Genomic DNA, 25,982 nt, shown 5'->3' with positions numbered 1-25,982 from the left:
ATTGTGTAGGCTTTCACATAACATTTCTGATTTAAATTACATAAGATGAATTTATTTTGTCTTATATAATATTAAGTTTTTTTGAGATATTGAATTTCAGTTGTAAGACATAATTATGAAAATAAAAAAGATTGAAAAATATCACCTTATCTGTATAATATATGAGTTTTGAATTGATGATGACAACATTAGAAAATATCACAATGACCATAAAATTTGTAAATTTTGTTATGATGACATCAGTTGTCATTTTTTTCTTTTCTCTCTTTCTCATCTGTCCTTCTATCACTCTGTGAGCTTTAGCAATTTGATAAGTTCCATTTGTATTTAATGTTAGCATCTGCTGCCTTTAGACTATGTCCAGCTGGCTAAATATTATGTAAAATGAAAGTTCATAACACTTGTAATATATTAGTCAACAATTATTGCACCTCATAACGTCTTTTGCAACATGAGTATTGCGCACACTGATATTGTGATGATGATTTGCGATATATTGTGCAGCCTTAACTGAAACAAATAAACTTTTCTTTTGCTTAATCGTCAAATTTTTATGTCAGTTGCAATGGTATGCAAATGTGCAGGTGGGGCTTTTAATGATTTTCATTCATTTTTCTAATACTAGGAAAAGGAAAAATATAAGCAGTATTACATGTTACAAATCAAAGTTTAAAAATACTTGGAGATCATTTGCGTAAATACAAAATTAAGACTACAACTGAAAGAAATTTGGAGTGACATTTACTTGAAAAAATCAAGGAAAGTTTTTTCAAAAAGAAAATCCAAGTAAAATTTACAAAGGGAATTCTTAAGTAAATTTTAGTTGAATATATTTGTTTTTCTAACCCTATAATTTAAGTGACACTTACTAGCAATCATCAATTAAATTTCATTGAATTTTACTCTCTCTTTATTAGTATTCTTTACTAATAAAACTGTCCTGAATTAAATTCTAAATCTTACCTAAAAAAATAAATAGCTATTCAGTTTCTTAAAAACCTTTATTACTTACTTTAATGTAAGAGGGATTTTAAAGTAATTTTTATACAGAATTTTGTCTGTTAATATTCTTTCTATTTACCTACATTAGTTTTTTTTTAATAATAAACAGCAATATGACATACATACAAATCAAAAAGCAGTTCTCTTTAAACACATTTGTATGTTTTATTTTAAACACGTGCATGTCTGCAAAAATACATTTTCCAACAATCCTGCATGAACAAAATAGTAAATTATTGGTCCCTGAGAGAATTACTTTAAGTAAGAGCACTTTAACACAAACATGCTAAACAGGACCCTTTAATACTAAAACCAGTTTTTGAACCATTCTTTTACATTTTGTTTAACAAGAAACAAAATGACAACTTCAGTGCATTCAAATCTAAAGTTCTATGCCTTTTTTGTCCTAAACTCACATAAGAATTTAAAACGAAAAAGTATGACAAATAACAATTGACACACTTTCTTTTGGCCCAACAGCCTGTGGCAATACTAATATTAGATAGATGCTAGATAGTTTAAAACAGTGCAAAATGCAGAAAATATAAACATCCATACACCCTAAGTGCCCTTTTTCTTTTTTCTAGGAATGCACTCTAGATGACACCAACACAAACCATGGCAGTCTCTTCAGCGAAACAATAAACCAAAACTATAAAACTGAACCTGCATTCCAAATAAACAATGACTCTCTCATAAACATGTTCAGTTACACTGGAGTTTTTTCCGTAGGGACTGGACTTTGGGTGACAGTTTCAGGACATCTAGCTCAAGGAAGAGCTTCTGAAATACTTCAAACGTCTACTTCAGTTTTGATGGGTAACTTAAGTTCAGTGCGTAGATGATCCCCATAAGCGGGAGGCTGGCCTTCGCAACACTTGGACAACTGTGAAGTACCTCAGTTCCCTCAACGACAATGGAAACATCAGCATGTGACAGGCCTTCATGTCCCTCACTTACATGGAAGACACAGATCTTCATGACTTGCTCGACCTGCTCCCCTTTGGCTTCTTCCCTGCTGACATTCTGTAAGAGCATATGAATCCATGGTTAGTTGCATATTTTCCAACAATGTATGTGTGTGTATATCTCACTCTAGATAGATAGATATAGATCTATGTATCGATAGATCAATAGATCTATCGATAGATAGATTGATAGTTTGTGGTATGAACACCAAACGCTGTCAAGTATCATCACTGTAAGGGTAAAGATTAAGCTTTACAGTCTATCAATACCACTATTTATTTTGCGGAAAAAGTAAAGTATGTGTGCTGTTACATATACATATGCATGCATATAAGTTTACCTTTATATGCATGCATTTAAATTCTCCAACATAAATCAATATAAATGTTCTTAATTATGATATTAGTGGAAACAGTTGCACTTTCTGTTCCGTTTACAAGTCATTGTTTTGACCTGAATTTGAACACATCCTGATGTGACCTTATGTTGTTATTAAGCCAACTAGCATTTATCTACAATTTTTTAATTAACTTTAAAAAACTGGATGTTGGAGATTATGTTTTTTTTAATTTATCTAAAGAAAATCAAAAGTCTATGCTGCTGCCCGTAGCTGCAGCCGTAAGGTCTGCGGTGCCTGTCGCGGCGGCAATCCCAGAACCCAGTGGTGGACACCGGCAGTAAGAGATGCTGTCAAGTTGAAGAAGGAGTGCTATCGGCTGTGGTTGGGTTGTGGGACTCCTGAGGCGGCTGACGGCTCAGGAGGGGGAAGCAGTGCTTCGCCATCACTGTTTATAGTGGGGGTGGGAGACTGCTGACCTCGACTGAGGACATTATCGGGCGGTGGAAGGAGTACTTCGAGGATCTCCTCAATCCTGCCATCACGCATTCCGTGGTGGAAAGAGAGGCTGGGGACTCTGGGTTGGACTCTTTCATCACCCAGGCTGAAGTCACCGAGGTGGGTAAAAAGCTCCGCAGTGGCAGGGCTTCAGGGGTAGATGAGATCCGCCCTGAGTACCTCAAGTCTCTGGATGTTGTAGGGCTGTCATGGTTGACACGCCTCTTCAACATTGCGTGGCGGTCGGGGACAGTGCCACTGGACTGGCAGACTGGGGTGGTGGTCCCCCTTCATAAGAAGGGTGACCGGAGGGTGTGTTCCAACTACAGGGGGATCACACTCCTCAGCCTCCCTGGTAAGGCCTATGCCAGGGTATTGGAGAGGAGAGTCCGACCGATAGTCGAACCTCGGCTTCAGGAGGAACAGTGTGGTTTTCGTCCCGGCCGTGGAACACTGGACCAGCTCCATACCCTCTACAGTGTACTCAAGGGTTCATGGCAGTTTGCCCAACCCGTTCACATGTGTTTTGTGGACCTGGAGAAGGCATTCGACTGTGTCCCTCGTGATGCCCTGTGGGGGGTGCTCCAGGAGTATGGAATCGGTGGCCCTTTATTAGGGGTCCGCATTGCCGGCACTAAGCGCGTTTTTTTTTTTTCCCACATGATGTCACTTATCAGATTTGAATGAGGTTCTCAGGTTTGCTTTGTAACATTTACTTAATTGTAACAGTTTTAATACTACATAGATTGACTGAGTAAATTTAACCTGATAATGCCTTTAACAGATACATTCTAAAATGCTGTAAAAAAATTACAAGTAAATATCGAGTAGTACATAAAAGAAAATACATATTATTTTAAAGTAAATGTAGAGAATTAAAAAACTATTGTAAATATAATAATCAAATCAAAGTATTATTTACAGGGCCAAAAAATCATTTTTATCAGTGTACAACTGAAATCCTTGAACCCACACTTGCTGCTTGCAGGATGATGTTCTTTAATAAAAGAAATTATTGCAGCCAATTTAAACTGGATGACTAGCCTTCATTAACCTCATTTGGTCCATTAAACATATGGGCTAATTATGAAGTTTAAAGAAGTTTTAATAGCCATTATATTCTTTCAACAAGATATTTTGGGGCTTATTTTTTCACTGGTTTGTTGTATTGAGATTTACTGGTTATTTTACCATCAGACAGCACATCAAATTAAGAAAACTGTATATAATTGTTCTTACAAAAAGAAATAAAGCACAGGGATTCTGTTATAAACCACCTTTTATATTTCAACATTAGCTTTCCTTTTTCAGTTCTCTGAACAAATAAATAAAATCACCCTTTGAAATGTTTTCAAGGGATGACAAGTGCACAGCTGGGGACATCTTTATGTATGCAGTTGAATCATTATAATTTCAGCTATAGGGCTGCGGTATACCAACATATAGTAAACGTTGTTTTTATAAGGAAAAAACATCCAACGGAAATAAATCGGCTTAATGGGCAGAATTAGAAGGGTCTGAATCCAGGGAAGGATTAAGGAAAATTGTGTGAAATAAAAGAACGAGTGATCAGAAATGACTGTGCGCCTGTCTGGAGGGCGGGAGGAGAGGGAGAGGAGAGAAAGGGAGAGAGATGCACTCGTTTTTATCCAAACCTCTGTTTTTTCCACAGCCTATCGCTTTGCGGCTCAGCTCAGTTAGCTATTGTTTAAGCTGTAAGAGCAGGCAGAAACAAAACACTGCGCTTGTTCATAAACGCATGCAGTGAGACATTTTTTATCTGATGCTCGGTGTTCTGATGTTCTGAATGCTGCATCCTTTGTCAACTTCCCCGATTTCTCCACTTAGACTTGAGCTGGATCATGAATAGTTTGGGGACATCTTTCCACCTTATACCTCTGGAATGCTCGGGATTACACGGCCAAAACCAGGAGGGCATGTAAACGCAGATGGAGTTTGGGATTTATTACAAAATAAGGGAAAGATGACCGTCTTCTCGTTGTGCTTGCTTCTGTGCGCAGATCTGCTGGATTTAGCCGTCGGTAAGTCTGACCCTCATGTCATGTTTTTTATCCTCGCAGCGGGAGTCTCTCGCACGCCTCCTATCTGTGCTTGGGGCTTTTACAATAGCCAAACTGTCAAAGAGTTGAGGGCTTTCATATGTCAGAGTGAAACATGGCTTCTAACTAGCCATGAACCGGACAGTCGGATGGAGGCGATAGGTGCCGCTTTCCTCATGGCAACTTTCCCCGCCATCCGCTCCCAGCGAGTGGTGAAAGAGCGAAATCAATGAATAAAGGTCGGATTCAGCTCAGGGTATAGATGAGCGGGATTGATGAGCCCAAAGAAAACACAAGAAAAGCGGTGGCGGCAGGCCTGATTATGTATAAGTCATGATACATCTGCACCGACTATCAAAACCAGCACGCATGAAAGCATCTACTTTTGAAAATGGTGCAACTATAGAAATAATTGCCCAAGCACACTCAGTGATGCGCCTTGTAAACACCAGATTGTGCCGGAACTCAACAGATTTGAAAGTTGTACTGACAGACATGAAAGTGCTGCATTATGAGCCGGTTTGTTCCTTCTGCTCGAGCAGCGGTGCTTCTGTGGTCCATGTCCGTGCGTATAACCTCCATTAGTATGTTTCATTAGAGGATGGAAAACGACATTTATGTTTCAATCGGCTTAAAGTAGTAAATAATGGCCATAGTTTACAGAATCAGACAAACTGACAATTTTTATTGGTATACTGAAATGCGCTTATGCCTACTCCGGGGCGGCCAGAAATGAAACATGTCCCTTGAATTGCTTGCTCTTTTTCAGCGTCAGCGTCTTGCCTCCTACATTCTGATACTCATCTTAGAGGAAGCATGTATAAGCACTTGCGTCTTTTTTTCGAAAAAGAAAAAGTCAGGGGTCCTTTAATCATTCTGGAGTTAACATACAGCGTGTTGTGTAAAAGCACTGTGGTCTTTAAAGGAGTTCAGCCCTTTCTAAAAAACCCATCAGAGCAGCCACCCGTATAAACTCACCTGTTAACCTGCTGTTGGTGAGCATTTGTTTTGAGGTTTTTATTATGCTTCTGACCCATATCGAAAATCATTCAGCTGATCTTTGTGTAATGTTAAGAGACAACATGTCACAGACTCTTTCTCTGCTGGGAGAATAATGAAGTGCACACAGGTGCTGTGCTTTGCCGGTATTTAGGATAAGTGCACCTCAACAATGCAATCAAGGGGATTTCAAACAGCTCAACTGTTAAGTGACTGTGGAATTTTCTATGCGGGTGTAACTGAATAAGAAACACAAAGGTAGTACTAATGTCTGGGATAAAAAAAAATAATGTTTAACAGCAGAGCGACCCCAAACATTTCACCTATGGTTTTTTGTATTTATTTTTTGACACATTTTGCCCCTAATATGACATTTTTTTGAAAGCCGTTATTCACACAATGTTTACTTGTATGTGTTTTGTTTCATGAACATTAAGATCAGTCTGTTTCAGTGTATGAGTATTACACCTCAGCAAGATGTTGAATAAAGCTAGGTTTAACCATTTTCCCCTTATTTCTATCTAGCAATACCAAATATTTTTAATTTTCCCATTAAGCTGTCTACAAAAATATTAATATTTATAATTCAATGAAACTTTTTATCCTCTTAATTGCAGTTGACAAGGTATTACTGTCTTTCAACTTTGTGCTTTTTGTATTTTATAAAATAATTGCCACATTTGTCTGGTACACAGGTCACATTACAGTTGTACTGTTTATCATACTAACTGCTTGTTCAGATGTTGCTTAGCTATATTTCTCCAAGAGTCTAAGGTTATTTATGGATCAATTTATTTTTCTATAAATGTATTAAAAAGTTACATAAGTCTGGAGATGCCAACTTTTGAATGGAGCTTGGAGGGCTACAAGAGTGGGTCAGTATTTTAAAAAGTTGGATGTTACTGTCACCTGTTTGTTTTTAAGAAACATGTGGAACATAGGGTTTTGGCCATTAACAATGTTAGATGAACAGATGAACAAGCTGTCAGTGTGAATTGTTTGTGGTACACTTTTAGATTGTATTGTCATTGCTAAGGTGCATATCTTATTTCCTCTCTAATTATGAAAACCTCCCACGAGCAGAGTGACAAATCAAGACTAAGCTTTAGTCTCACTCCTAAAGAGTATGAGTTGGCAACCATGGAAGAGTCACACCAAGTTGGTGACATCTCAGTCTTTGTCTTATCAGGGTCCAGTTTTGCATTTATCAACTTGTGTTTTAAATGGTGATAGTTATAGCATATAACTATCACCATTTAAAACACAAGTTTTAAACCTCAATGTCACTTTACAATTTTTATAAATTATTGTTGTCACTTTGATTGTACTGAGTCTTTGAGAATTTGGACATCTGTAATCTTGTACTGATTAAACATTCCTCTTCTCTTTCACGCTTGCAACAGTCTTCCCAAACACAGCCAATTATATTGCTTAAAGTGTTTTTTTTTTTTTTTTCATGTTTTTATATTAAAAGATTAACAACAAACTTTTTAGTCTCAAGCTACTTTGAAGTAAAATTTTTTACAGGGTTATATCTTGTTCAGTATGTTATTTATTTGTAGCACTCCGGTGATTTGCTGTACATCAGAATTGGGGTAAGACAGCTTGCCAGGCTCTCTCAGACAACAAAATCATGCTGATGTCTGTAGTTGCTTGGCAACTTCACACTTAGACAAAGAGTTTTGGAAACTAGCTTACTGGCTTTGGCCAAAAAAACAGTTATGCTATGTTAACTATTTATTAGATGTAACAGCATCATAGGAAGCAGTAAAACACTGTTGTTAATCTTTAGAGAGTTTTACAAGAGTCAAAAGAAGTGGGTTAGTGGTTTTCTTCAATGTCGAAAAACATCACACAAGGTAAAATTTTAGGGTGTTTTTTTTCTCTTGTTAGATATTGCTTGGAAGAGGAAGGCTTTGAAAAAAATGAAGTAGAGCAAAAAGCAATAATACCAACCTAGTGTTGTCTTACTGTAGATATTTGATGAAGCTCTTAATATATTCTCATAGAGCATTTTTGATCAGGACATATTGCATATTTAAAAATGATATGGTGCATATTTTGGAGACCTAGATATTTTTTTTGCCATTGGTAAAATGCATTAATATTTTATTCTTCTTTTCTTTACCATTTAGTATTTTCAGGATTTTATTTTAGAGGTATATCCAGTGCATATTTCAAAGTAGCCCCATTAAAAAACAAATGTGAACACTTGCCTCACAACCTGTAATTAAGATAGCTCTGGTAGTTTTCAATGCAATATGCAGGTGTTTACTGCGCTATAAGAAATCCAAATGTTATTGTTTGTTATTCTTATGCATCCACTTCTTTTTTTAATTTGCTAATTAGCATTATTTGCAGAGAGGTTACAGATTATCAAAATGTGTATTGTATAAAGGTATCAGTCAGAAGAAGGGTACAAAGAGATCATATGGTGGTACACCGAACATTCAAAAATGTGACAACAGTAATATTACAAAAAGAATCGCAAGGCTGATGTGTTTTATTTAAAATAAAATATCCAGGCCTGGTTAAAATCTTCCAAAACCTTGTGGCAGAATGTGTTATGGTCTAATGAAACCAAATGGGGATTAGGAGGGATTCGATTTTCAGCATCAGAGTGAGTCCTAGCATACAGTACATCCAAATTGGAAAGGTCTAGCCGGAGTCCACAACTTAATCTGACAGAAAATCTTTAGGGTCAATGGGAGAGGGTTGTGGACAAGAGAGCTTAAAATCTGATATATTCAGAAACCTTTGCAAGGTAGAGTGGGCACATTTTACCAAGTCAAGATGTCGTATGCTGATAGACTCCTAACAGTGAAGACTGAATCAATCACATGTCGCATGTGCACTCTTATGCAACCAGATTTTTATTTTATTTAATTTTTTTATTATTTGTTTTTCCTGTGGTGGATATGCCCATATTCAGACACAGGGCACCTTTTGGAGAATATTTCAATCAAAACACTTTTTTATTCATTCAGTATCTGGGTCATGAAGGTTACCTCAGCTCTCAAATGTATGATCCCATTCACAGATCTCAGTTGCAGTAATTTCTTTCCCTGTTGTGTTTGCACCATCCACATGAATGAGATACTTGCATTTTCTAAAAACATTTTCCAAAAGTAGTGGTTGTCAAAAACTCAAAATTTGATTTATGTATGTTGAGTTAGGAAATTAATAATTTGAGGAGTATTGAGTTAAAGCTTATTTTGTGGATGCCCATAATTGGCTTGTGTTCTAGAAGCCAGAATGACAGTGGAGCTGTTTTTATTTTGATTCTTCAAGCAAGATTTGTCCTCAGCCAAACTTTGTTCCGGAACTGAAAACAATACCCCCCCCAAAAAACATGCTGTTGGTGTTTTGTGAGTGGGTTGTATTGTCATCATTATCATCACCTACCTCCGCAGCATGGGTGTTTTTTGCTTGAGTTTGTGTTTAAAATATCTGTCTAAAAAGAAGCAGAGGATAAAAAATGTTTAAAAATACATTTGAAGTACTGTGGTCAGGACAACTTTTTTCACTGAAAGTATTTAAGATGAATGCCTTTTTCTATTGTAGTGGTATTACAATATCCATGTGGTACTGCTGTGTGTTCCAGTGAACTAGGTGATGTTAATTACATGTAATTTCTGAGTGGGCTGGCTAAATATGCAAAATATTAAGCCTATAATAACTATCTTGAACCTGGTTTTGATATTATTATTTGTCAAAGATAAAAACATGCATTAATTGTGTTTATATGATAGACTGTATTTCACAGCAATGGCTAAAGGGGTTTTACATTTTTATTTTTATTTTTATAGTTTTTACAATTTTTCTAGTGCAGTCAATCAGGTGTGAAAGCAGACTACTGTATATATATAAACTAGTTTATATATTAACATGCATTGAAATACTGCAAAGCCATCAAGCACATATGTGAATTAATGTTTGTAAAATTTGATATACTAATAATGTAAGGTTAACAATGATGTACATATGGAAGAGAATCAGATTTAAGATTTGATATGTTCCACTGGTAAGAAAAGTCGCTTTGCAGATCAGATTTTTGGAGGATTTTTTTTTTCCATAGAAATCTGATAAATGATTCCACATTTTTTGATGCCCGTGTACAAACAAAAACATTTAAGGTGATGAATTTTTAAATTCAGTTTTTTATACAGGTTTTAGGGTGGTACAAGTTGGTATTACCGACATACAAGATTCTCCATTTAGAAAATTGCTTCAAAGAGCCTTAGATAATTCTTCAAGAGACAAAAACCAAAGATTACAGAGTTCAGAAAATGAAATGAAATTATATTGACCTGCTGCTTTTGAAGCTTTTTTTCCTCTTTAAAGAAGAGTTGGCTTACATTCAACTAATATCCATCATCTTTTCTTAATAAAAATATACTCATCGTCAGTGTTGGAAAAACAATTCTTCTTTTCCATTTTAGGCCACACCAAGAATAAAGTTTCTATAGAATCTGTAGAATTTCCTTAAATATTTGGCTGTAGAACCATATGATGCCAGGTAAACAAGATCTGACATGATGTAGACATAAGGTAATTTATTTTGTTTACATTGTCTGTGCATTTTGACAGCAAGTTCATTCAAAAGCCATCTGTTGAAGGATGCAGGAAAATGTTTTGCTTCACATGGCAACACTGTAGGTTGGTTTGCAGATGGTGTATCATAGCAATGTTGACAGATTAAACAAGCCCTGGATCTAGGTTAGACTTCCGGTGGAGTGTGGCAGTCTGCTATTGACAACTGGTCCTGCCTCATAGGATGTTGGAAGAGATATTCGCTGTGGTGTTGGTTGTAGTTAGGACACACTTTAACAATAATCAAGCTTTGCATTACACTGCGTCTTTCAGGAGTTACATAAAGTGATTATCTGCAGGTTTTAGAACCCTTTTTGTTTAGGCATTTTTTGTGTCTTTGGTCAATCATTGTGGCTGTTAAGATAATCTTATACGTGCTTGTATGTTGTTCTTACACAACACACATTGGCTCAGCTAAAATATACTAAAACCTCCAAGTCTCATACAACGATCTGATTTATTTATTGTTTTCTCATCATTCCTTTTCTCTCATTTATAGAATGATTTGTAGCGGGAAGTGCCAATATTGTTTGTCAGCCTTGTGATTTATCCAGACAACTCTGCAATTCGCAGAAAAGTAAATAGAAAAACATAGTTCAGGTCACTATCTCGGACTGATGTCTTACACCTGCTGAATGTACTGTGACAGAAATTAGGACATCCAATTAAAGGAGAATTTATTTGCATCTTAATGCCTAAGTGCGAAAATAGATCCTAAACCCTGAACCTGTCCAAATATTATTATCTGCACATGAACAACAGTTGGCTTCTATTGCAATCAACTTCAATTGAAGTGTAATTTGTTATTCTCGCCTTTGGTCTGGATCTTTTTTTACCTTAAAATCCCATTTAATGTAACAAAAGAGCCAGATTAAAACTTGAAGAAGTCAGTGACCCAGAAATGACAGCTTTTGTGGAAGTAATATAGCCAGCTTAGTCCATGCAAAACCATGCTTCTAAAAGTGAAATAGCTTTCACAAAAAAAAAAAAAATCAGAATGACCTGAAATTGTCGCTGCGGTTTCTTTCAGCTCCCACGAGAATTTATATTTGAAATATATTTTCTGATTATAATTAAAAGGGCTATGTGTGATGCTATATGTAAACATAAACATCTTATTTTCCCTGTTTGTGACAGAATGTTCCTCTAAAATGTTTGTGTGGCCTCCAGTTTACAAAGCAATATATTATTGTGGTGCATAAAAATCTGTCTAGACATACGTTTATTAGAATATGCTTTCCGGCTCGTTTGTCAGATTAAAAGCACCTTTTGACAAATAACTTTTTAACAGGTATTAAACATAGTTTTATTATTGATCCTTTTTTAGGCTTTTTAATTTTTTAACTATATCAACATTTGATTTTACAGCAGCCTCTTATTCTTTTCTTCATTGAAAAACTAGCCTTTGTTGTAATCAGTGGTTTTTTTCCCAATAGCATGACACTCAGAAATGTCTTGCAACATCATGAAGCACATGTGATAGGCTAACACATGCAAAGAATTTGAATAGTGGGTTCTTTGCGAGGGAAAAAAAAATCATCTGCTTGACATTTTGGATCTGTCAGTGGATCTGTCGGTTTGCAGTTACGCAGTAACCAAATAGACATTACCATGTTTTTTACAGTTAGTATTCTAAGCTATGCAGTTTGCATGCAAAATCACTTCTTGCCTTGTAGCTTCAGGGCTTAGGGGTTAACCACAGGGTGAATGTATACCACAATATAAACAATGCAGCCAAATTAGAAAACCACCATATCAGATATGTCCTTTCTTGTTTTCACTATATAGACCACTGGCAGCTAAGGTTGTTAGGGGGTAAAACTGGGGAAAATGAACAGGAAAAATAAACGTTCCTTTTTTTTGTAAAACTTAAAGTAATCTGTAATCTCAAGCGATGAAGCTATAAACTGATCAAATGTTAAAACGTGATTAAAAAAGGAAGATAAACACTTGGATGAAGAAGTTCAAAAAGCAAAAGTAACTCTTCTGATAGACCTTCATATACTTTGCTGATATCTTTGGTTTGCGTGGGAGGTAGAAGAAACTAAATCTGATTCCCTCAGCAACTGGTGATTTTAAAGAATAGAAGGAATAAAACCTGTGCTTAGCTCCCAAGACATCTGCACAGAGGAAGAGTAACAGTCACTTTTGTGAGCTACAATAAGCATTGGTTTTAATAAATAGTGCAAAATGTTCCACTACCAAAAGTATAATTTCAAAACCTTTTTTGTAAATTTTGAAATTAGAAAGTAGTAAAACCAGAGACTCAAGAGGATTTTATTTTTTTTGTCTTTGCAATTATGTTTAAAATGTTCGAAAATAATGCCAGGTCTTTTTGATACCGTTTCCATATATCTTCCCTCTCTTTGCAAGTTTTGTGAACTCTTTATCATGACATCTTAACTCAGTATATGTGCTTCATTACATTAAGGCTTAAGCTTCCAAGTACAAAGATGAGTTCTTTAGAGTATTTTTGTTCTTGGTATAGAGACAAGTATTTTTTAAGAATTTGACAGAAGTAAAATTACTCAGGGTCACTGTGACCTCACCCTGAAAACAAACCGAGTTTGTCATTTTTATCACAGTTTGGACAGTATATCAAGGTCATCTTGAAAAAGTATAAAGTATGGGGAGTCGAAATGACATCCTGAATAAAATGAGACATGGGGAATAACAGCATTCTAAATTGCAATACAGAAACATCGATTGCATGCTGTCATTACATTTTGTTTCCATTAGCTAGCTTTTTATTTGTAAAATAAATTAGATGGTAAGGAGTTTCATTCATTTTAGGATCTACTAAAACCCAAAATACATCAGATATATGCAAGCCATCACCATTATACACCATCCCTTTAAATGTTGCTGTGTTAAGTGAAAAACATTTTTTATTTCCACTTATAATTAAAGCCCTCTTTTATTAATGTGTGTTTATATCTGGTTTTAACTGTAAATATCACACATTTCTAATTTACTTGTTTTGTTTGTTAAACCTAGAGCAAAGGGCCTTTGAGGCAGCATACAGCATCTTGAAAAGTCTTGATCAGGCGTGAAAAAGGAAAGAGATGGTAAAGGGGTTGAGGGGGTGGGGGTGCGCACTCTAATCTGCTCATTGACGTCACTCTGGGTGGGCTGATGCTGTGCTGATGGGAGTAAGGATGGGTTGTGTGGGCTATGTGTCTTATAACAACAGATTATTTCCTTTTATGCATCCTAAATTCCTCTGTATGACCCTCAGAGACACTTTTTCCCTCGAGGACAGCATCCTACATTTTCTCTTGCCAAAAAAAGGAAATAAATATAAAGGCATCTGTCTGAAATTTCTGAAGCAGGTATTAGTTAAATTTCAGAGTGAGTCTATAACAGTGGAAGTCAACGTGTTTCTCCTCCTATAACATCTGTCGTTTTTGATAACATTTATCAGCAACCCTTTGATCCGCCGCAAAACTTATCATGCAAGTTCAGAGAATTAATCTCTTGAACATGACACATCTTACACAATGATAGCAACCTAATGCCAAAGCAAGCTTCACATGTTTATTTATCTCCAGTCTATTCCCAAGATAAAGCTTAATATGGGTAGCTTTAAGGATGATTACACTCATGTTTTGGCTTCTTGCTCCTTCATTGAGTTTTCTTATATATAGAATGAATTGTGATGATCTAATTTATTTTTGCTTTATAAAACTGTCAGCATTCATTTAACTCTGGTTTAACCATAGTGTTTGACTGCTACCTGGTAACTCTGCTGCTCTCAGGGAATGTGAAGTGAAATACAATCTGGGAGTAGCTGTAATGACTAGTCAGTTTCAGTTTCTTGTGGTGCTGTTATTTCTGGAGGTGTTAATGTGTATGAAAGTACATAATTTTAGGACATAGTGTGAGCTGTTCCATATCTGATTGTGGTCTTTTGAAGCATGTAAGCATGAAATTCCAAGCTGTTTACATTTACAAATACTGATGGCTCACCTTTACTCAGGTACTATATAGCCCTCATTGTTCAGTTTCTTGTGGTCAATAGGCAGTGACTTTCTAAAGATCTAACTCTCCTTTAAATTACTTAAATTAAATCATCTTTATTGGTCAATGCACATGTACATTACAACAAAATTTGTCCTCTGCATTTAACCCATCCTTTATAGGGAGCAGTGAGTTGCCATTGTGCAGCACCCAGGGAGCATTCTGGGGCTAAGGGTCTCAGGGACCCAGAGTGGCAATCTTTGGGATACAAACCCGGCCCCTTGTGTCCCCCTCTGGAACGCAAACCTCCTGTTCTAACCTCTAGGCCACCACTCCCCTAATAATTATCCTTACATAGCTTTCCCCTGATGAAAGCATATCTTGCTAAACTGGAATACCTTCTGTTAATGCAAAACCCTCTTTCTTTGAAGTTTGCTTTGCAGCATTCTATGACCTTTTCTATTTCTATTTATCACTCCAGTTATTTTTTCCTAACCAAAGATTTTGTGCAAACTTTATTTTGTGTTGCTATGTGTCTATATTGATTAATGTTATGTTTGGTATGCCATCCAGATCCTGCATTGCCAGGTCTCTAACCTGAGGTTGGCACTTCTGTCTCCTTTCATTCATCACACCTAGATGGATTTTCTTTTTCTTTTTTCTCCGTTTTTGCTATTATCTCATTTTAATTTGTATATCCCAGCTGTATTTCCCGTCACACATTAAATTTTTTTAAACATTCTTAGCCAAATCAAAAGCTCTAATTTTTCCATTTCCATTATGCATCTGCTTGTATTTATGTATCCCCGGTTTCCAGAAACGGTTGAAGCAACAAGAAACCTGTCACACTCTCTTGCAGATTCAATGTGACCTTCATTGTCTGCAGAACAAGTTAAAAAGGCCCATATTTGCTGTGAACAGTGTCGTCTTGGTAAAGGAAAGTGCAGTATCAGAGAAAAGTGTTTCATCAGTGTCAAGCTTTACTGCTAAAATGGGATACCATTAGCCTAACTGCTGCTCTTGATGCCAGGGCAGTTACAGCTATTCAACACAATGCATGCTGCAAGCCGGTAAGAGTGTACATTTCCTACAAATGACATATGAGTTTAATTTACCATTTTGCTGACACACTATTAAATGAAGAAACAACAGATTCATGGACTAATTTAACATTGTATTGTTTGTATATTGCTTAACTATTGGTATTTCAAATATTGATTTATTGATTACAGTTAATGTAAAATGTTCTACTCTTACTTTTGTTTTATACCTTGGTGGTTATTTATCTTGAGAGTTTAGGGTAAAAGAGGAGAATATATTACTCTAATGGCATCTTTTATAAAAAAAAAAAAAAATTAACAAATCCTAATGCTGTCTTTCCTGAGGATGAAAGCTGTTTTGATGAAATCCTTTAGCAGTGATGACTTGGGATGATTAACTTCAGACAATATGTAGAAAAGCTCAGCAGACCTAGAAACTAATTTATCTCCTCTGTTATTATGTCTGTCATTATACTGGGATTCTGTGTATCTGGCATGTAATGAAAGTTAAAAATATCCTGGGAAAAAGATTGTGGAAAATCATTATTTTCTGACATGCAACAGTCAAGTTAACTCTCAGCCAAGTTTCTTTTGCCATATCCCCACTGAATTGTGTTAAATCTAACCTGTTTAAAATAATTTAAACTAAAACTGCATTGTTTCCCTATGAACTTGATTATTTACATAGTCAAGCTTGTGTAGTAATTTTACAACATAAACTTTATTTAGGCACCTGTTTCTCAAAATGATAAGCAAAGTTAAAGAAAACTCTGTTGCTACCAATTCAGCAGTTCGATTTAGGTACCTTAGATGCTCAGTTTTCTCATGTGACATCTGTTATGTCTCTTATGCAGCTGAGAAATGATAAGAGAATTATTAAAACAACTTTATGATTTGGGAACGTTGAGCTACATTGTCAACAAGGATTCGCCCAAAGTAAGATGTTATAGAATTGAGTGGTGACCTTTAGTTTATATTTTTTGAGTTAGCTTTTTTGAGTTCTTTTGGTAATTTATTATAGTGATTTGTGAACTCCAGCTGAGGGGTGTTTTCTACTCAGTTTGGACATATAAAAGTTACTGAAAGGAGTCAGTAACAGGGAAAGTGAATGAGGCAAGAAATGCATAAACTGAGAATGATGAGGAGGGAGAAAATCACCTGGTTAAATTTGCATTTCTTCTGTTGAATTAGCCTGCAGCTCCAAGTAAAAAGTTTTTTTTTGTTTCTGTGCTAAATATGGCAATTTTGATATTTCATCAACTGATAAATATATAGTTAAATAATAAAAAGATAGTTAAAATTCATAGGATTACCCTAGTTTCCTAGTATCTAAAAATAACCAACCTCCAAAGGGTATCTGAAACAATTATTTTATTTGTTGAATTGTAATTTTTCAGTACAAGTACGAGTAATTTTTCAGTATGTTATACGTTCTAATGTTTTTGGAGAGGATTTTGATTATATTATGCCTCTGTTTTAGAATAGTGAACGTCTGATAGAAGAGAGGAGGAAAATAGAAAGACTGGAAAAAGAATGATAGAATAGGTAATTTGGAAAAGTTAGAGAGAGAAGGAAAATAGACTGATAGAAAGAAAAGTAAAGCTAAGAGCAGGAAAAGAGCAGAAGAGTTATAAAAAGGAGGAAATGAAAGAAGGCAGACATTACTATTGCTATGTATTTGTTTTATTACTCTTAGGAAATGCTAACAACAATGTGAATAGACTAAACTGCTATTACACTTGATTTTAATAGGTTAATTAGGAGTATATATTTTAAAATAAATGAAACTATAACTGTACCAATGTTTCCATTATATCTTGATAACATTTATTTATTTTAATCTCTGAGCTGGAAATGTCCCCGGATTTCATTTCAGAAAAAAAGACTAAAATTATAACTGAAACTAATAAAAACTAAACTAAGCATTTAAAAAAAAAAATAAACTAAACTAGCAGACAAATGCTAAAAACTAAAATAGAATTGAAACTGTGAAGTCAAAAAATAAAAACTAAAACTGAAAGAATTAAAATCTTGGTCAGAAAGCCAAAGAATGTGAAGTATCGGTTTTGTTTGCAGTTGCATGAAAAGAAATGTGTATACAGTAAGTGTGACAAACATGCAAGCAAAAAAAAAAAAAAAAAAAAGAAATCAGGAAGGGGGCAAACTTTTTTTACACCACTGAGTTGAGTAAACTATCCCCAATTCCTGTCTGCACTTTGGGCCCACTCCAAACACACAGTACACAACAAAAAAGGGCCGTTGCAGAATATGCATATAATCTTCATTTATTTATTTATAATGCGCTTTACAAACCAAAACGGAACCAAAGTGCTGTACATGTAAATCAAAAAGGAAGATAAAGATAAAAAAAGCAATTAAATACAAGGTTGACAATATAAGCAAAAAAAAATAAATCAGCAATAAAATGCATAAAACAATGGTTGTGGTTGTGCTCTCTGGAATTAAAAGTCAGTTTAAAAGATGAGTTTTAAAGAGTGGTTTAAGATCAAAGTTTCTGGGAATGGAAAGATCTTTCCTTGAGTTGAAAAATTTTTAAATTAACATCTGTCTCTCGTCTCTGCCTTTTAGCTTTTATTATTTTGCATTCTTTTTCTGTTCTTACTTTTCATTCTAATATGACATTGCATTAAGCTAATGGTGTTCAGAGTAATAATCCCAAAATAAAATGTAACATAAATCACATCCATAGGAGGTGTTGGCTCCTCGTATTGCATATTCCTTATTAACACCATCTGAGGCTGCACAGCGGTTAATATTAATCCTGTAGGTTAAGCGCCACCCATCAGTGAAGGAAACAGCTGACAAAAGGATTAAAACACACTGAGTCAAAAGAAGATCTGCCTGAAGCAACAAATGCATTGTTTTGTTTATAGAAGTCATACAATTGAAGGTTAAAATGATATTAGTTAATAAAGATATTCCAACACAAGATTTAAACAGTGAAAATGGGAAATGAATCATGGAAAAAATAGCTCAATAACATCATAAAGCAAAATGTACATGCGGGGTAATAGAAATTATTATTTGAACAGAGGTTGCAATAAATCAATTAAATTTAGGCATGTTATTATGAGCACAGATTTTACAAAAACTCTTTGGGGCTTAAAAGGTTAAGAACACTTTTTACCCAACTTTACTTCTGACATTTACTTGTCATACACTTAAAAATATTACTCTCTAACCAATGCTTACTACTGGTGGTTCTGTCCTATTAAAACCATTATTGGTTAGTCCATGGAGCATAGGTCATAGATCAGAAAGTAAGAATCTCTGACTTAAAATATAGGACATATGCTATACCACAATACATAATAATTACATGTTTTACAATTTGAAAACAAAAGGATGAAGTTACTTGAATATTTGATGCCAGTATTTTGTGATATTGTATTTTAATCAAGGTAAAAAATAAAAAATAAAATTTGAGCTGTTGATATGTTCTGTACCTACGAGTGGGTGATATGGCAAACATATCTTTTTACAATAAAATTACAATCCTGATTTTAACAAACAGTTAAAGAAAAACATTATTTAGGCCCAATAAACATTTCTGACAGATTTTAATCTGTTTACACGGTATCTTCAACTTGTGTCAAGTAGAGTTGACATTTAATGAGTAAATACAGGGGTTGGACAATGAAACTGAAACACTAGTCATTTTAGTGTGGGAGGTTTCATCGCTAAATTGGACCAGCCTGGTAGCCAGTCTTCATTGATTGTACATTGCACCAGTAAGAGCAGAATGTGAAGATTCAATTAGCAGGGTAAGAGCACAGTTTTGCTCAAAATATTGAAATGCACACAACATTATGGGTGACATACCAGGGTTCAAAAGAGGACAAATTGTCGGTGCACGTCTTTCTGGCGCATCCGCGACCAAAACAGCAAGTCTTTGTGATGTATCAAGATTCACGGTATCCAGGGTAATGTCAGCATACCACCAAGAAGGACGAACTACATCCAACAGGATTAACTGTGGACGCAAGAGGAAGCTGTCTGAAAGGGATGTTCGGGTGCTAACCCGGATTGTATCCAAAAAACATAAAACCACGGCTGCCCAAATCACGGCAGAATTAAATGTGCACCTCAACTCTCCTGTTTCCACCAGAACTGTTTGTCGGGAGCTCCACAGGGTCAATATACACGGCCGGGCTGCTATAGCCAAACCTTTGGTCACTCATGCCAATGCCAAACGTCGGTTTCAATGGTGCAAGGAGTGCAAATCTTGGGCTGTGGACAATGTGAAACATGTATTGTTCTCTGATGAGTCCACCTTTACTGTTTTCCCCACATCCGGGAGAGTTACGGTGTGGAGAAGCCCCAAAGAAGCATACCACCCAGACTGTTGCATGCCCAGAGTGAAGCATGGGGGTGGATCAGTGATGGTTTGGGCTGCCATATCATGGCATTCCCTTGGCCCAATACTTGTGCTAGATGGGCGCGTCACTGCCAAGGACTACCGAACCATTCTTGAGGACCATGTGCATCCAATGGTTCAAACATTGTATCCTGAAGGCGGTGCCGTGTATCAGGATGACAATGCACCAATACACACAGCAAGACTGGTGAAAGATTGGTTTGATGAACATGAAAGTGAAGTTGAACATCTCCCATGGCCTGCACAGTCACCAGATCTAAATATTATTGAGCCACTTTGGGGTGTTTTGGAGGAGCGAGTCAGGAAACGTTTTCCTCCACCAGTATCACGTAGTGACCTGGCCACTATCCTGCAAGAAGAATGGCTTAAAATCCCTCTGACCACTGTGCAGGACTTGTATATGTCATTCCCAAGACGAATTAACGCTGTATTGGCCGCAAAAGGAGGCCCTACACCATACTAATAAATTATTGTGGTCTAAAACCAGGTGTTTCAGTTTCATTGTCCAACCCCTGTATGTAAGACTTTTAGTATACTCTTTGGCAAACCACTTTGCCTTACTTAAAAATGTATTTTAATTTAAACGTAACCAACAACAGCAATATAAAATACAGCTGCGCTTCGTGCATGCAGTTAGTTCGTTTTGGTAGGTGAAATATTTATTTTTACAGTCTACTCTTCAGATCTGCAGTGACATGTCTGTAATGCTGTGTTTGGTGGCCAATCTGAAAACCTGGAGATTTTAGTAGTATTAAAACTGAACACAGTTTTAATTTCAGTTTTATTTTAAAATGGTAATGCTAACAAAATATAATCACTCAATTTTACCATGGTAATCAGTGAAACCTGTAACCTTTTCATATCTACAACATAAAAGTTAGTTAATGAGACTGAAGTACCCGGGGCAAAATCAATTAATCTTAGCAAGGGTTAGAACTACAATTAATAGTCTCCCTATAGGTAATTCTACAATAACTCTGCTTTGGCATATTGCCATCTCATTCTAAACCTTCACAATTTAACATTGTTTACTTGCCCTCTCTTTTTTTCACTTTTTGCTAAGTTGGCCCAGGACATGATAGAAGCTGAATTATGTTAGGTTCTGTACATTTGAGACAGATTTAATGACTCATTAAAGCATGAAAATGACTGAGGGTATACTTTCTTTTTTTCCATGTCTGCAGATATATCCTACATTCATCAGTTGCCAAGAAGCTTTCATCATATGCCTTTTTAATACTGAGCATATTCTTCTTTCAACTTTAAATTTCACATGTTTCTTCTTTGAGCTGATCTTTGCATATATGTTTACTTTGCTTAAATAATTTGTCAGAAAAAAGGAATTTCAACCAGCAAAAACCTCCATCACTGCAGAAGGTGTTGCAATGAATCGTAAAGAATGGTAATTATAACTTGTGGACAAGGACTGACATACGACATATGGACAGAAAAGACAGAGAAGTCCTGTTGTAAATTTAAAATGGACAGGTTCTCAGGCACATAATTGCCAAAAAAGTGGTTGTAATTATGACGAGATTGGTAAAGGCTTGGTTTGTCTCTACAAAACAAAGAGTTGCTTTTCCTGTAATGAGACTGAACAGCCACCTTGGCCAAAGCAAGATAATTTTGGTCAAGACAAATAAGATGTTGTATTGTCTTGTTAACCAAACTGAAAAATCATATGCAGTTTTTATTAATTAGAAATAGAAATCAATGTGAATATAGAATTCCACTGTGTTTAGCAGTTATTCCTTTACCTTTATACTTCACAAAAAAAAAAAAAAAAAAAAAAAAATATATATATATATATATATATATATATATATATATATATAAATAAAATCTGACAAACATCTTAAGTTTTCTGTTCAGTTTCATTTCATATACAAAATAGTTGAAGAAATATTTGCACTAATGGGTTATTGACCAAATTAGGCAAAAAAAATAAATAAAATAAAGTGATGACACTATACCTAATATTTGTAGTGCACAAAAGTGGCAAAGAGCACCAGGTATTATATGATGTCTGGGAAGAGGACCACTCTGTCAGCGAATGTTGATTGTTCGTAGGACCAAAGCAAAAACAGGATATTGGGAGCCGCCTGGTGAATCGAAACGTTTTAATGATAACTGAATGAAAAACTTACTAGTAGATGCAGGACACAGAACATAGACAGGGGGGTTAGGTGATAACGAGCATGAACAGGCAGGCAACAGTTGAATCCAGTAGTGAACAATGAAACCAGAGAGTTTAAATACAGAGGTGGGGTGGAGAAATGACCAGCTGTGGCAGGGAGAATGCAAGGCAACTAAAGAAGGGAGGCTAATTACAGTTTTTCTCAATTGCTAAGACAGTTCTCAAAAGCTGCTCTCCTTTTCTCCAAACTGTGAACACAAAACCCAATTTTCAAGCTACATTCACAAAACCTCAGACTTTTCTTGCAAAACCAAACTCTCACCTAAAAACAGTTCAATCTGTGCTCAAAACTGAACTATGTTGTCAAATCGTGCCCTGAGCCAATCAAAATTAAAAACATTACTGAGCAGTCTCTAAACACTATATAGAAAAAAACAATGCTCAGGACACAAAGCTATAGAAATAAATGTTTATTGTTCACTTTAGGCTAAATGCATGTTGCAAAACAAAAAAACCTGTCTATTTAGCACTTGTATATAGCTAGCCAATGTAAAAATAAAGTACAAAATGAGAAGTGCATTACTCAGCCACAGCAATATTTCTCCATACTGGGTCAGGCCACAGGACTGGGGTGGGTTCTTTCCCCACTCTTCTTCTCTCTCTACACAAATGACTGCATCTCAGCAGACCCATCTGTGAAACTCCTGAAGTTTGCAGATGACCACTGTTATTGGTCTGATCCAAGACACTGATGAGTCTGCATATAGACAGTAGGTGGATCAGCTGGTACAGTGGTGTGGTCAGAACCACCTAGAACTTAACCCACTAGAACTTAACCCACTAAAGACTGTGGAGATGATGGTGGACTTTTGCAGAACGCCACCCCCACATACCCCCCTCACCATCCTCAACAACACTGTATCTACCGTGGACCACTTCTGGGTCCTAGGAACCACCATTTCTCTAAACCTACGATGGTTCTCACACATAAACAATGTTCGGAAGACGGCCGAGCAGATATTGTACTTCCTGAGGCAAGTCAAGAAGTATAAGCTTCCACGGGAGCTGCTGGTTTTCTTGTACACTGCCATAATTCAGTCTGTCCTGACTTCGTCCATCTGAGTGTGGTTTGGCTCATCCACAATACAGCACAGGTCCAGACTGCAAAGAACAATCAGGTCTGCTAAAATCTCTGCAGACCCCACACCCCCAGGCACACAAACTGTTTAGACGTTTACCCTCAGGTCAGCGCTACAGAGTGCTGTCTGCTAAAACCAGCCACCACAGAGACCATCACAGGCCAATTTTTCTGGGCAGGCAACAGGGAAAAAAAAAAAAGTTAAAAAGGTTGAAAAAAAAAAGTTGAATTTTATATCTTTATGTTTGAAGCCTGAAATGTGGCAAGAGGTTGAAAAGTTCAAGGGGGCCGAATACTTTCGCAAGGCACTGTACTTATAGTATACTGTGGTACAGTATATAGTATAGCCATACTGTAATTGCTGTCAACATTTACATACTATAAAGTCAAAAAAGGTAATTACCTGTTCTCTTCTCTAAATCTTCAGATTATGGTGGACACAGTGAATCTACTGATGATTGGTTGTAGCCTTGGTCTGGCCTCCCTCAACAATATGTTGTCCATCATATATGGACAACATATATGAGCTACTGTATATAATAACGGTAGCTCTCGTTTCATTAGATACTACTGTTCTTTGTCTTCACAGACCACTTCTCACACAAACTCCTCCTCCTCCTCCTCCTCCTCCTCTCAGATTTCTATCCATTGTAGTGCCTCATAAACCAGGGCTTTCTGAACTGGCTTATATATGTTCCGTCACATCATTGGCCACAAGTGTGATCAATTTTGAGTTGTTGTGTTCAACCGGTGACACCTGTGCTTTAACTGTGTTTACATGTTGCTACCTGTGCTCATCATTATGCAACACAGGTGCATCACAATGAAAATATGTTGCCAAGTTGTGTCTAAACAGGTGAAAAGTGCTTATTTTGCCAAAAGAGTGTCTGTTTCAATCAGTGGGTTCAGGAAACTGAGCATTTGGTTCAGACAACAGGGTTTAGTGTTTTGGCAAATGAGAAAAAAACGTAACAGAAGAGCAGGAACACAGAGAAGTCCAGGGAAGTAACAGAAATCTAACAGGAAATTAAGTTTAGATGGATATAGAACACTAAAACATAAAAGAATAAACTAATAAGGAAAACACCTAAAGAACAAACTAAACAGTAAAGAAATGGTAAAAAAATACACACAAGAAAATCTAAACGCCAAACACCTGGAGATTGTGACACTCTGTCATACTTGGATGAGTAAAAATAATTATGAATGTGTAATTTATGAAGTGCATTAAAATAGGTGCTTGTCAAGTGAGATGGTGCTTTGCTTGTTATCGATGCAATGTGCATCCTCCTTTACTCGCATGTATTAAGTTTGGATGAGACTTGATGAGAAATGTGACTAACTATGCAAACTTGTCCTGCATAGGTCAGTTTTGCATATTAAATCTTTCAACTCTCAAGAGAAGGTGTGTCAAAGCTTTAGTAAAAATAGACTTAATTTAATAATATTGTAAATAATTTTCAGATTAATAACAGAATAAAAGCATTATAAATGAGTGCAAAAACACGAGTTCTGATAAAAGAAAAAAATAAATAAATGTTATACCACAAGTGTGTATTATTCTCTTGGTTCCTAATTGATCTGTTTAAGAACTGCTATACTGCCGCCTCCACATTCTTTAGAGTGGGTGGAGTGAGTTCTAATGCAACTATTTTTTTCTTTTACCCCTGAGAAATCTTCTTTCTTTAAGCTTTTTTCTAGTTATTTTCCATGTTCCTGGACTTCATGTGTGAAAAGTTCCTCAACTAACTTATAAGTTTACAAGTCTCCCTCAATTTGTCATGTTGAAATATAGTGGAGTGTGATTTTAAAGTCTCTTACTCAATGAAAGTTGTTTAATTAGGTAAATTAAGGAGGAATACTTTATTTTCAGTGTTCATAAAATTAAAAAAAGAAAATTGTATATTTTTACTGCTGTACATTTAGTTGTAGTCTAGGGAAAAAGGACAAACTGTGTAAAACTCAATAAATTGGAAAGCATATTCCCCTCCCATAAGGATGCCTATTATTTTATGTACTATGCACGCCTTAAAATTGTGTTTCCTGTTAAACATTTTTTCTTTTCTTGGTTGGAGTTATGCAGATACTGCATGTAGTTAAGAGGTCAGTTTAATACCAGATACCTGTGACAATGTCCAAAGCCAACTAAAATGATGGCTCTTTAAATTAAAAAGCATTAAAGCATAAATTGGAAGATAGACTAGACTGTGCCTAGAGTGCCTACAGTTGTTGCTTTCTAAAGCATCATTATTTAAAAGTGAGTGTTTGTTACAGATATAAATATTTTTGGCCAGTCATATCACCAAATTGCATCGTTTAAGTGATGCATATTTCAATACTAAAAAAACGAAGAAAGACCATGAGGAACTAATAACAGTGCTTTAATTTCTCACATGACATTCAGAGAGCTTTTTAAAAACTTTTTAAAGACTTCAAAGGAAACAGCTTTGCAATTATTTTAAGAAAAAGAGTGTGAATACATCATTACCTGGCCTTTTTTCATTTGGAGAAAATATATATTCACCTAAATGGTGAGAAAAACCTCAATTTTAAAATCAGTCAGTCATTTTCTACCGCTTATTCCATAGTGGGTTGCAGGGAAGCTGGTGCCTATCTCCAGCAGTCTATGGGCGAGAGGCAGGGTACACCCTGGATAGGTTGCCAGTCCATCACAGGGCAACACACAAACAACCATGCACACACTCATTCATACACCTAAGGGCAATTTAGAGTTACCAATTAACCTAACAGGCATGTCTTTGGACTGTGGGAGGAAGCCAGAGTACCCAGTGAGAACCCACACATGCACGGGGAGAACATGCAAACTCCATACAGAAAGACCCCTGGCTG

At 36.0% G+C, this 25,982-nt stretch overlaps 1 protein-coding gene and 1 long non-coding RNA gene across 2 annotated transcripts in view; one reads left to right on the top strand and one right to left on the bottom strand.

Annotated features, from left to right (window-relative positions):
- Window positions 1–1,142: 1,142 nt before the first annotated feature.
- The window catches only part of LOC124856616, an 88,328-nt gene continuing 63,488 nt past the window's right edge, over window positions 1,143–25,982 (bottom strand). Inside the window, exon 2 of the long non-coding RNA XR_007035379.1 lies at window positions 1,143–2,028. This is a non-coding gene — a long non-coding RNA (uncharacterized LOC124856616). The remainder of the gene's footprint in view (window positions 2,029–25,982) is intronic.
- Window positions 4,425–25,982, top strand: part of LOC124856613 (immunoglobulin superfamily member 21-like) — a 248,988-nt gene continuing 227,430 nt past the window's right edge. Inside the window, exon 1 of the mRNA XM_047347252.1 lies at window positions 4,425–4,848. Coding sequence (XP_047203208.1) covers window positions 4,710–4,848 — 139 coding nt within the window. The 5' untranslated portion in view covers window positions 4,425–4,709. The remainder of the gene's footprint in view (window positions 4,849–25,982) is intronic.

Source organism: Girardinichthys multiradiatus, chromosome 20 (genome assembly GCF_021462225.1).
Source record: "Girardinichthys multiradiatus isolate DD_20200921_A chromosome 20, DD_fGirMul_XY1, whole genome shotgun sequence".
Lineage (NCBI taxonomy): Eukaryota > Metazoa > Chordata > Actinopteri > Cyprinodontiformes > Goodeidae > Girardinichthys > Girardinichthys multiradiatus.
Note: the sequence above shows the minus strand (reverse complement) of the source record. Positions and strands in the feature narration are given on the sequence as shown.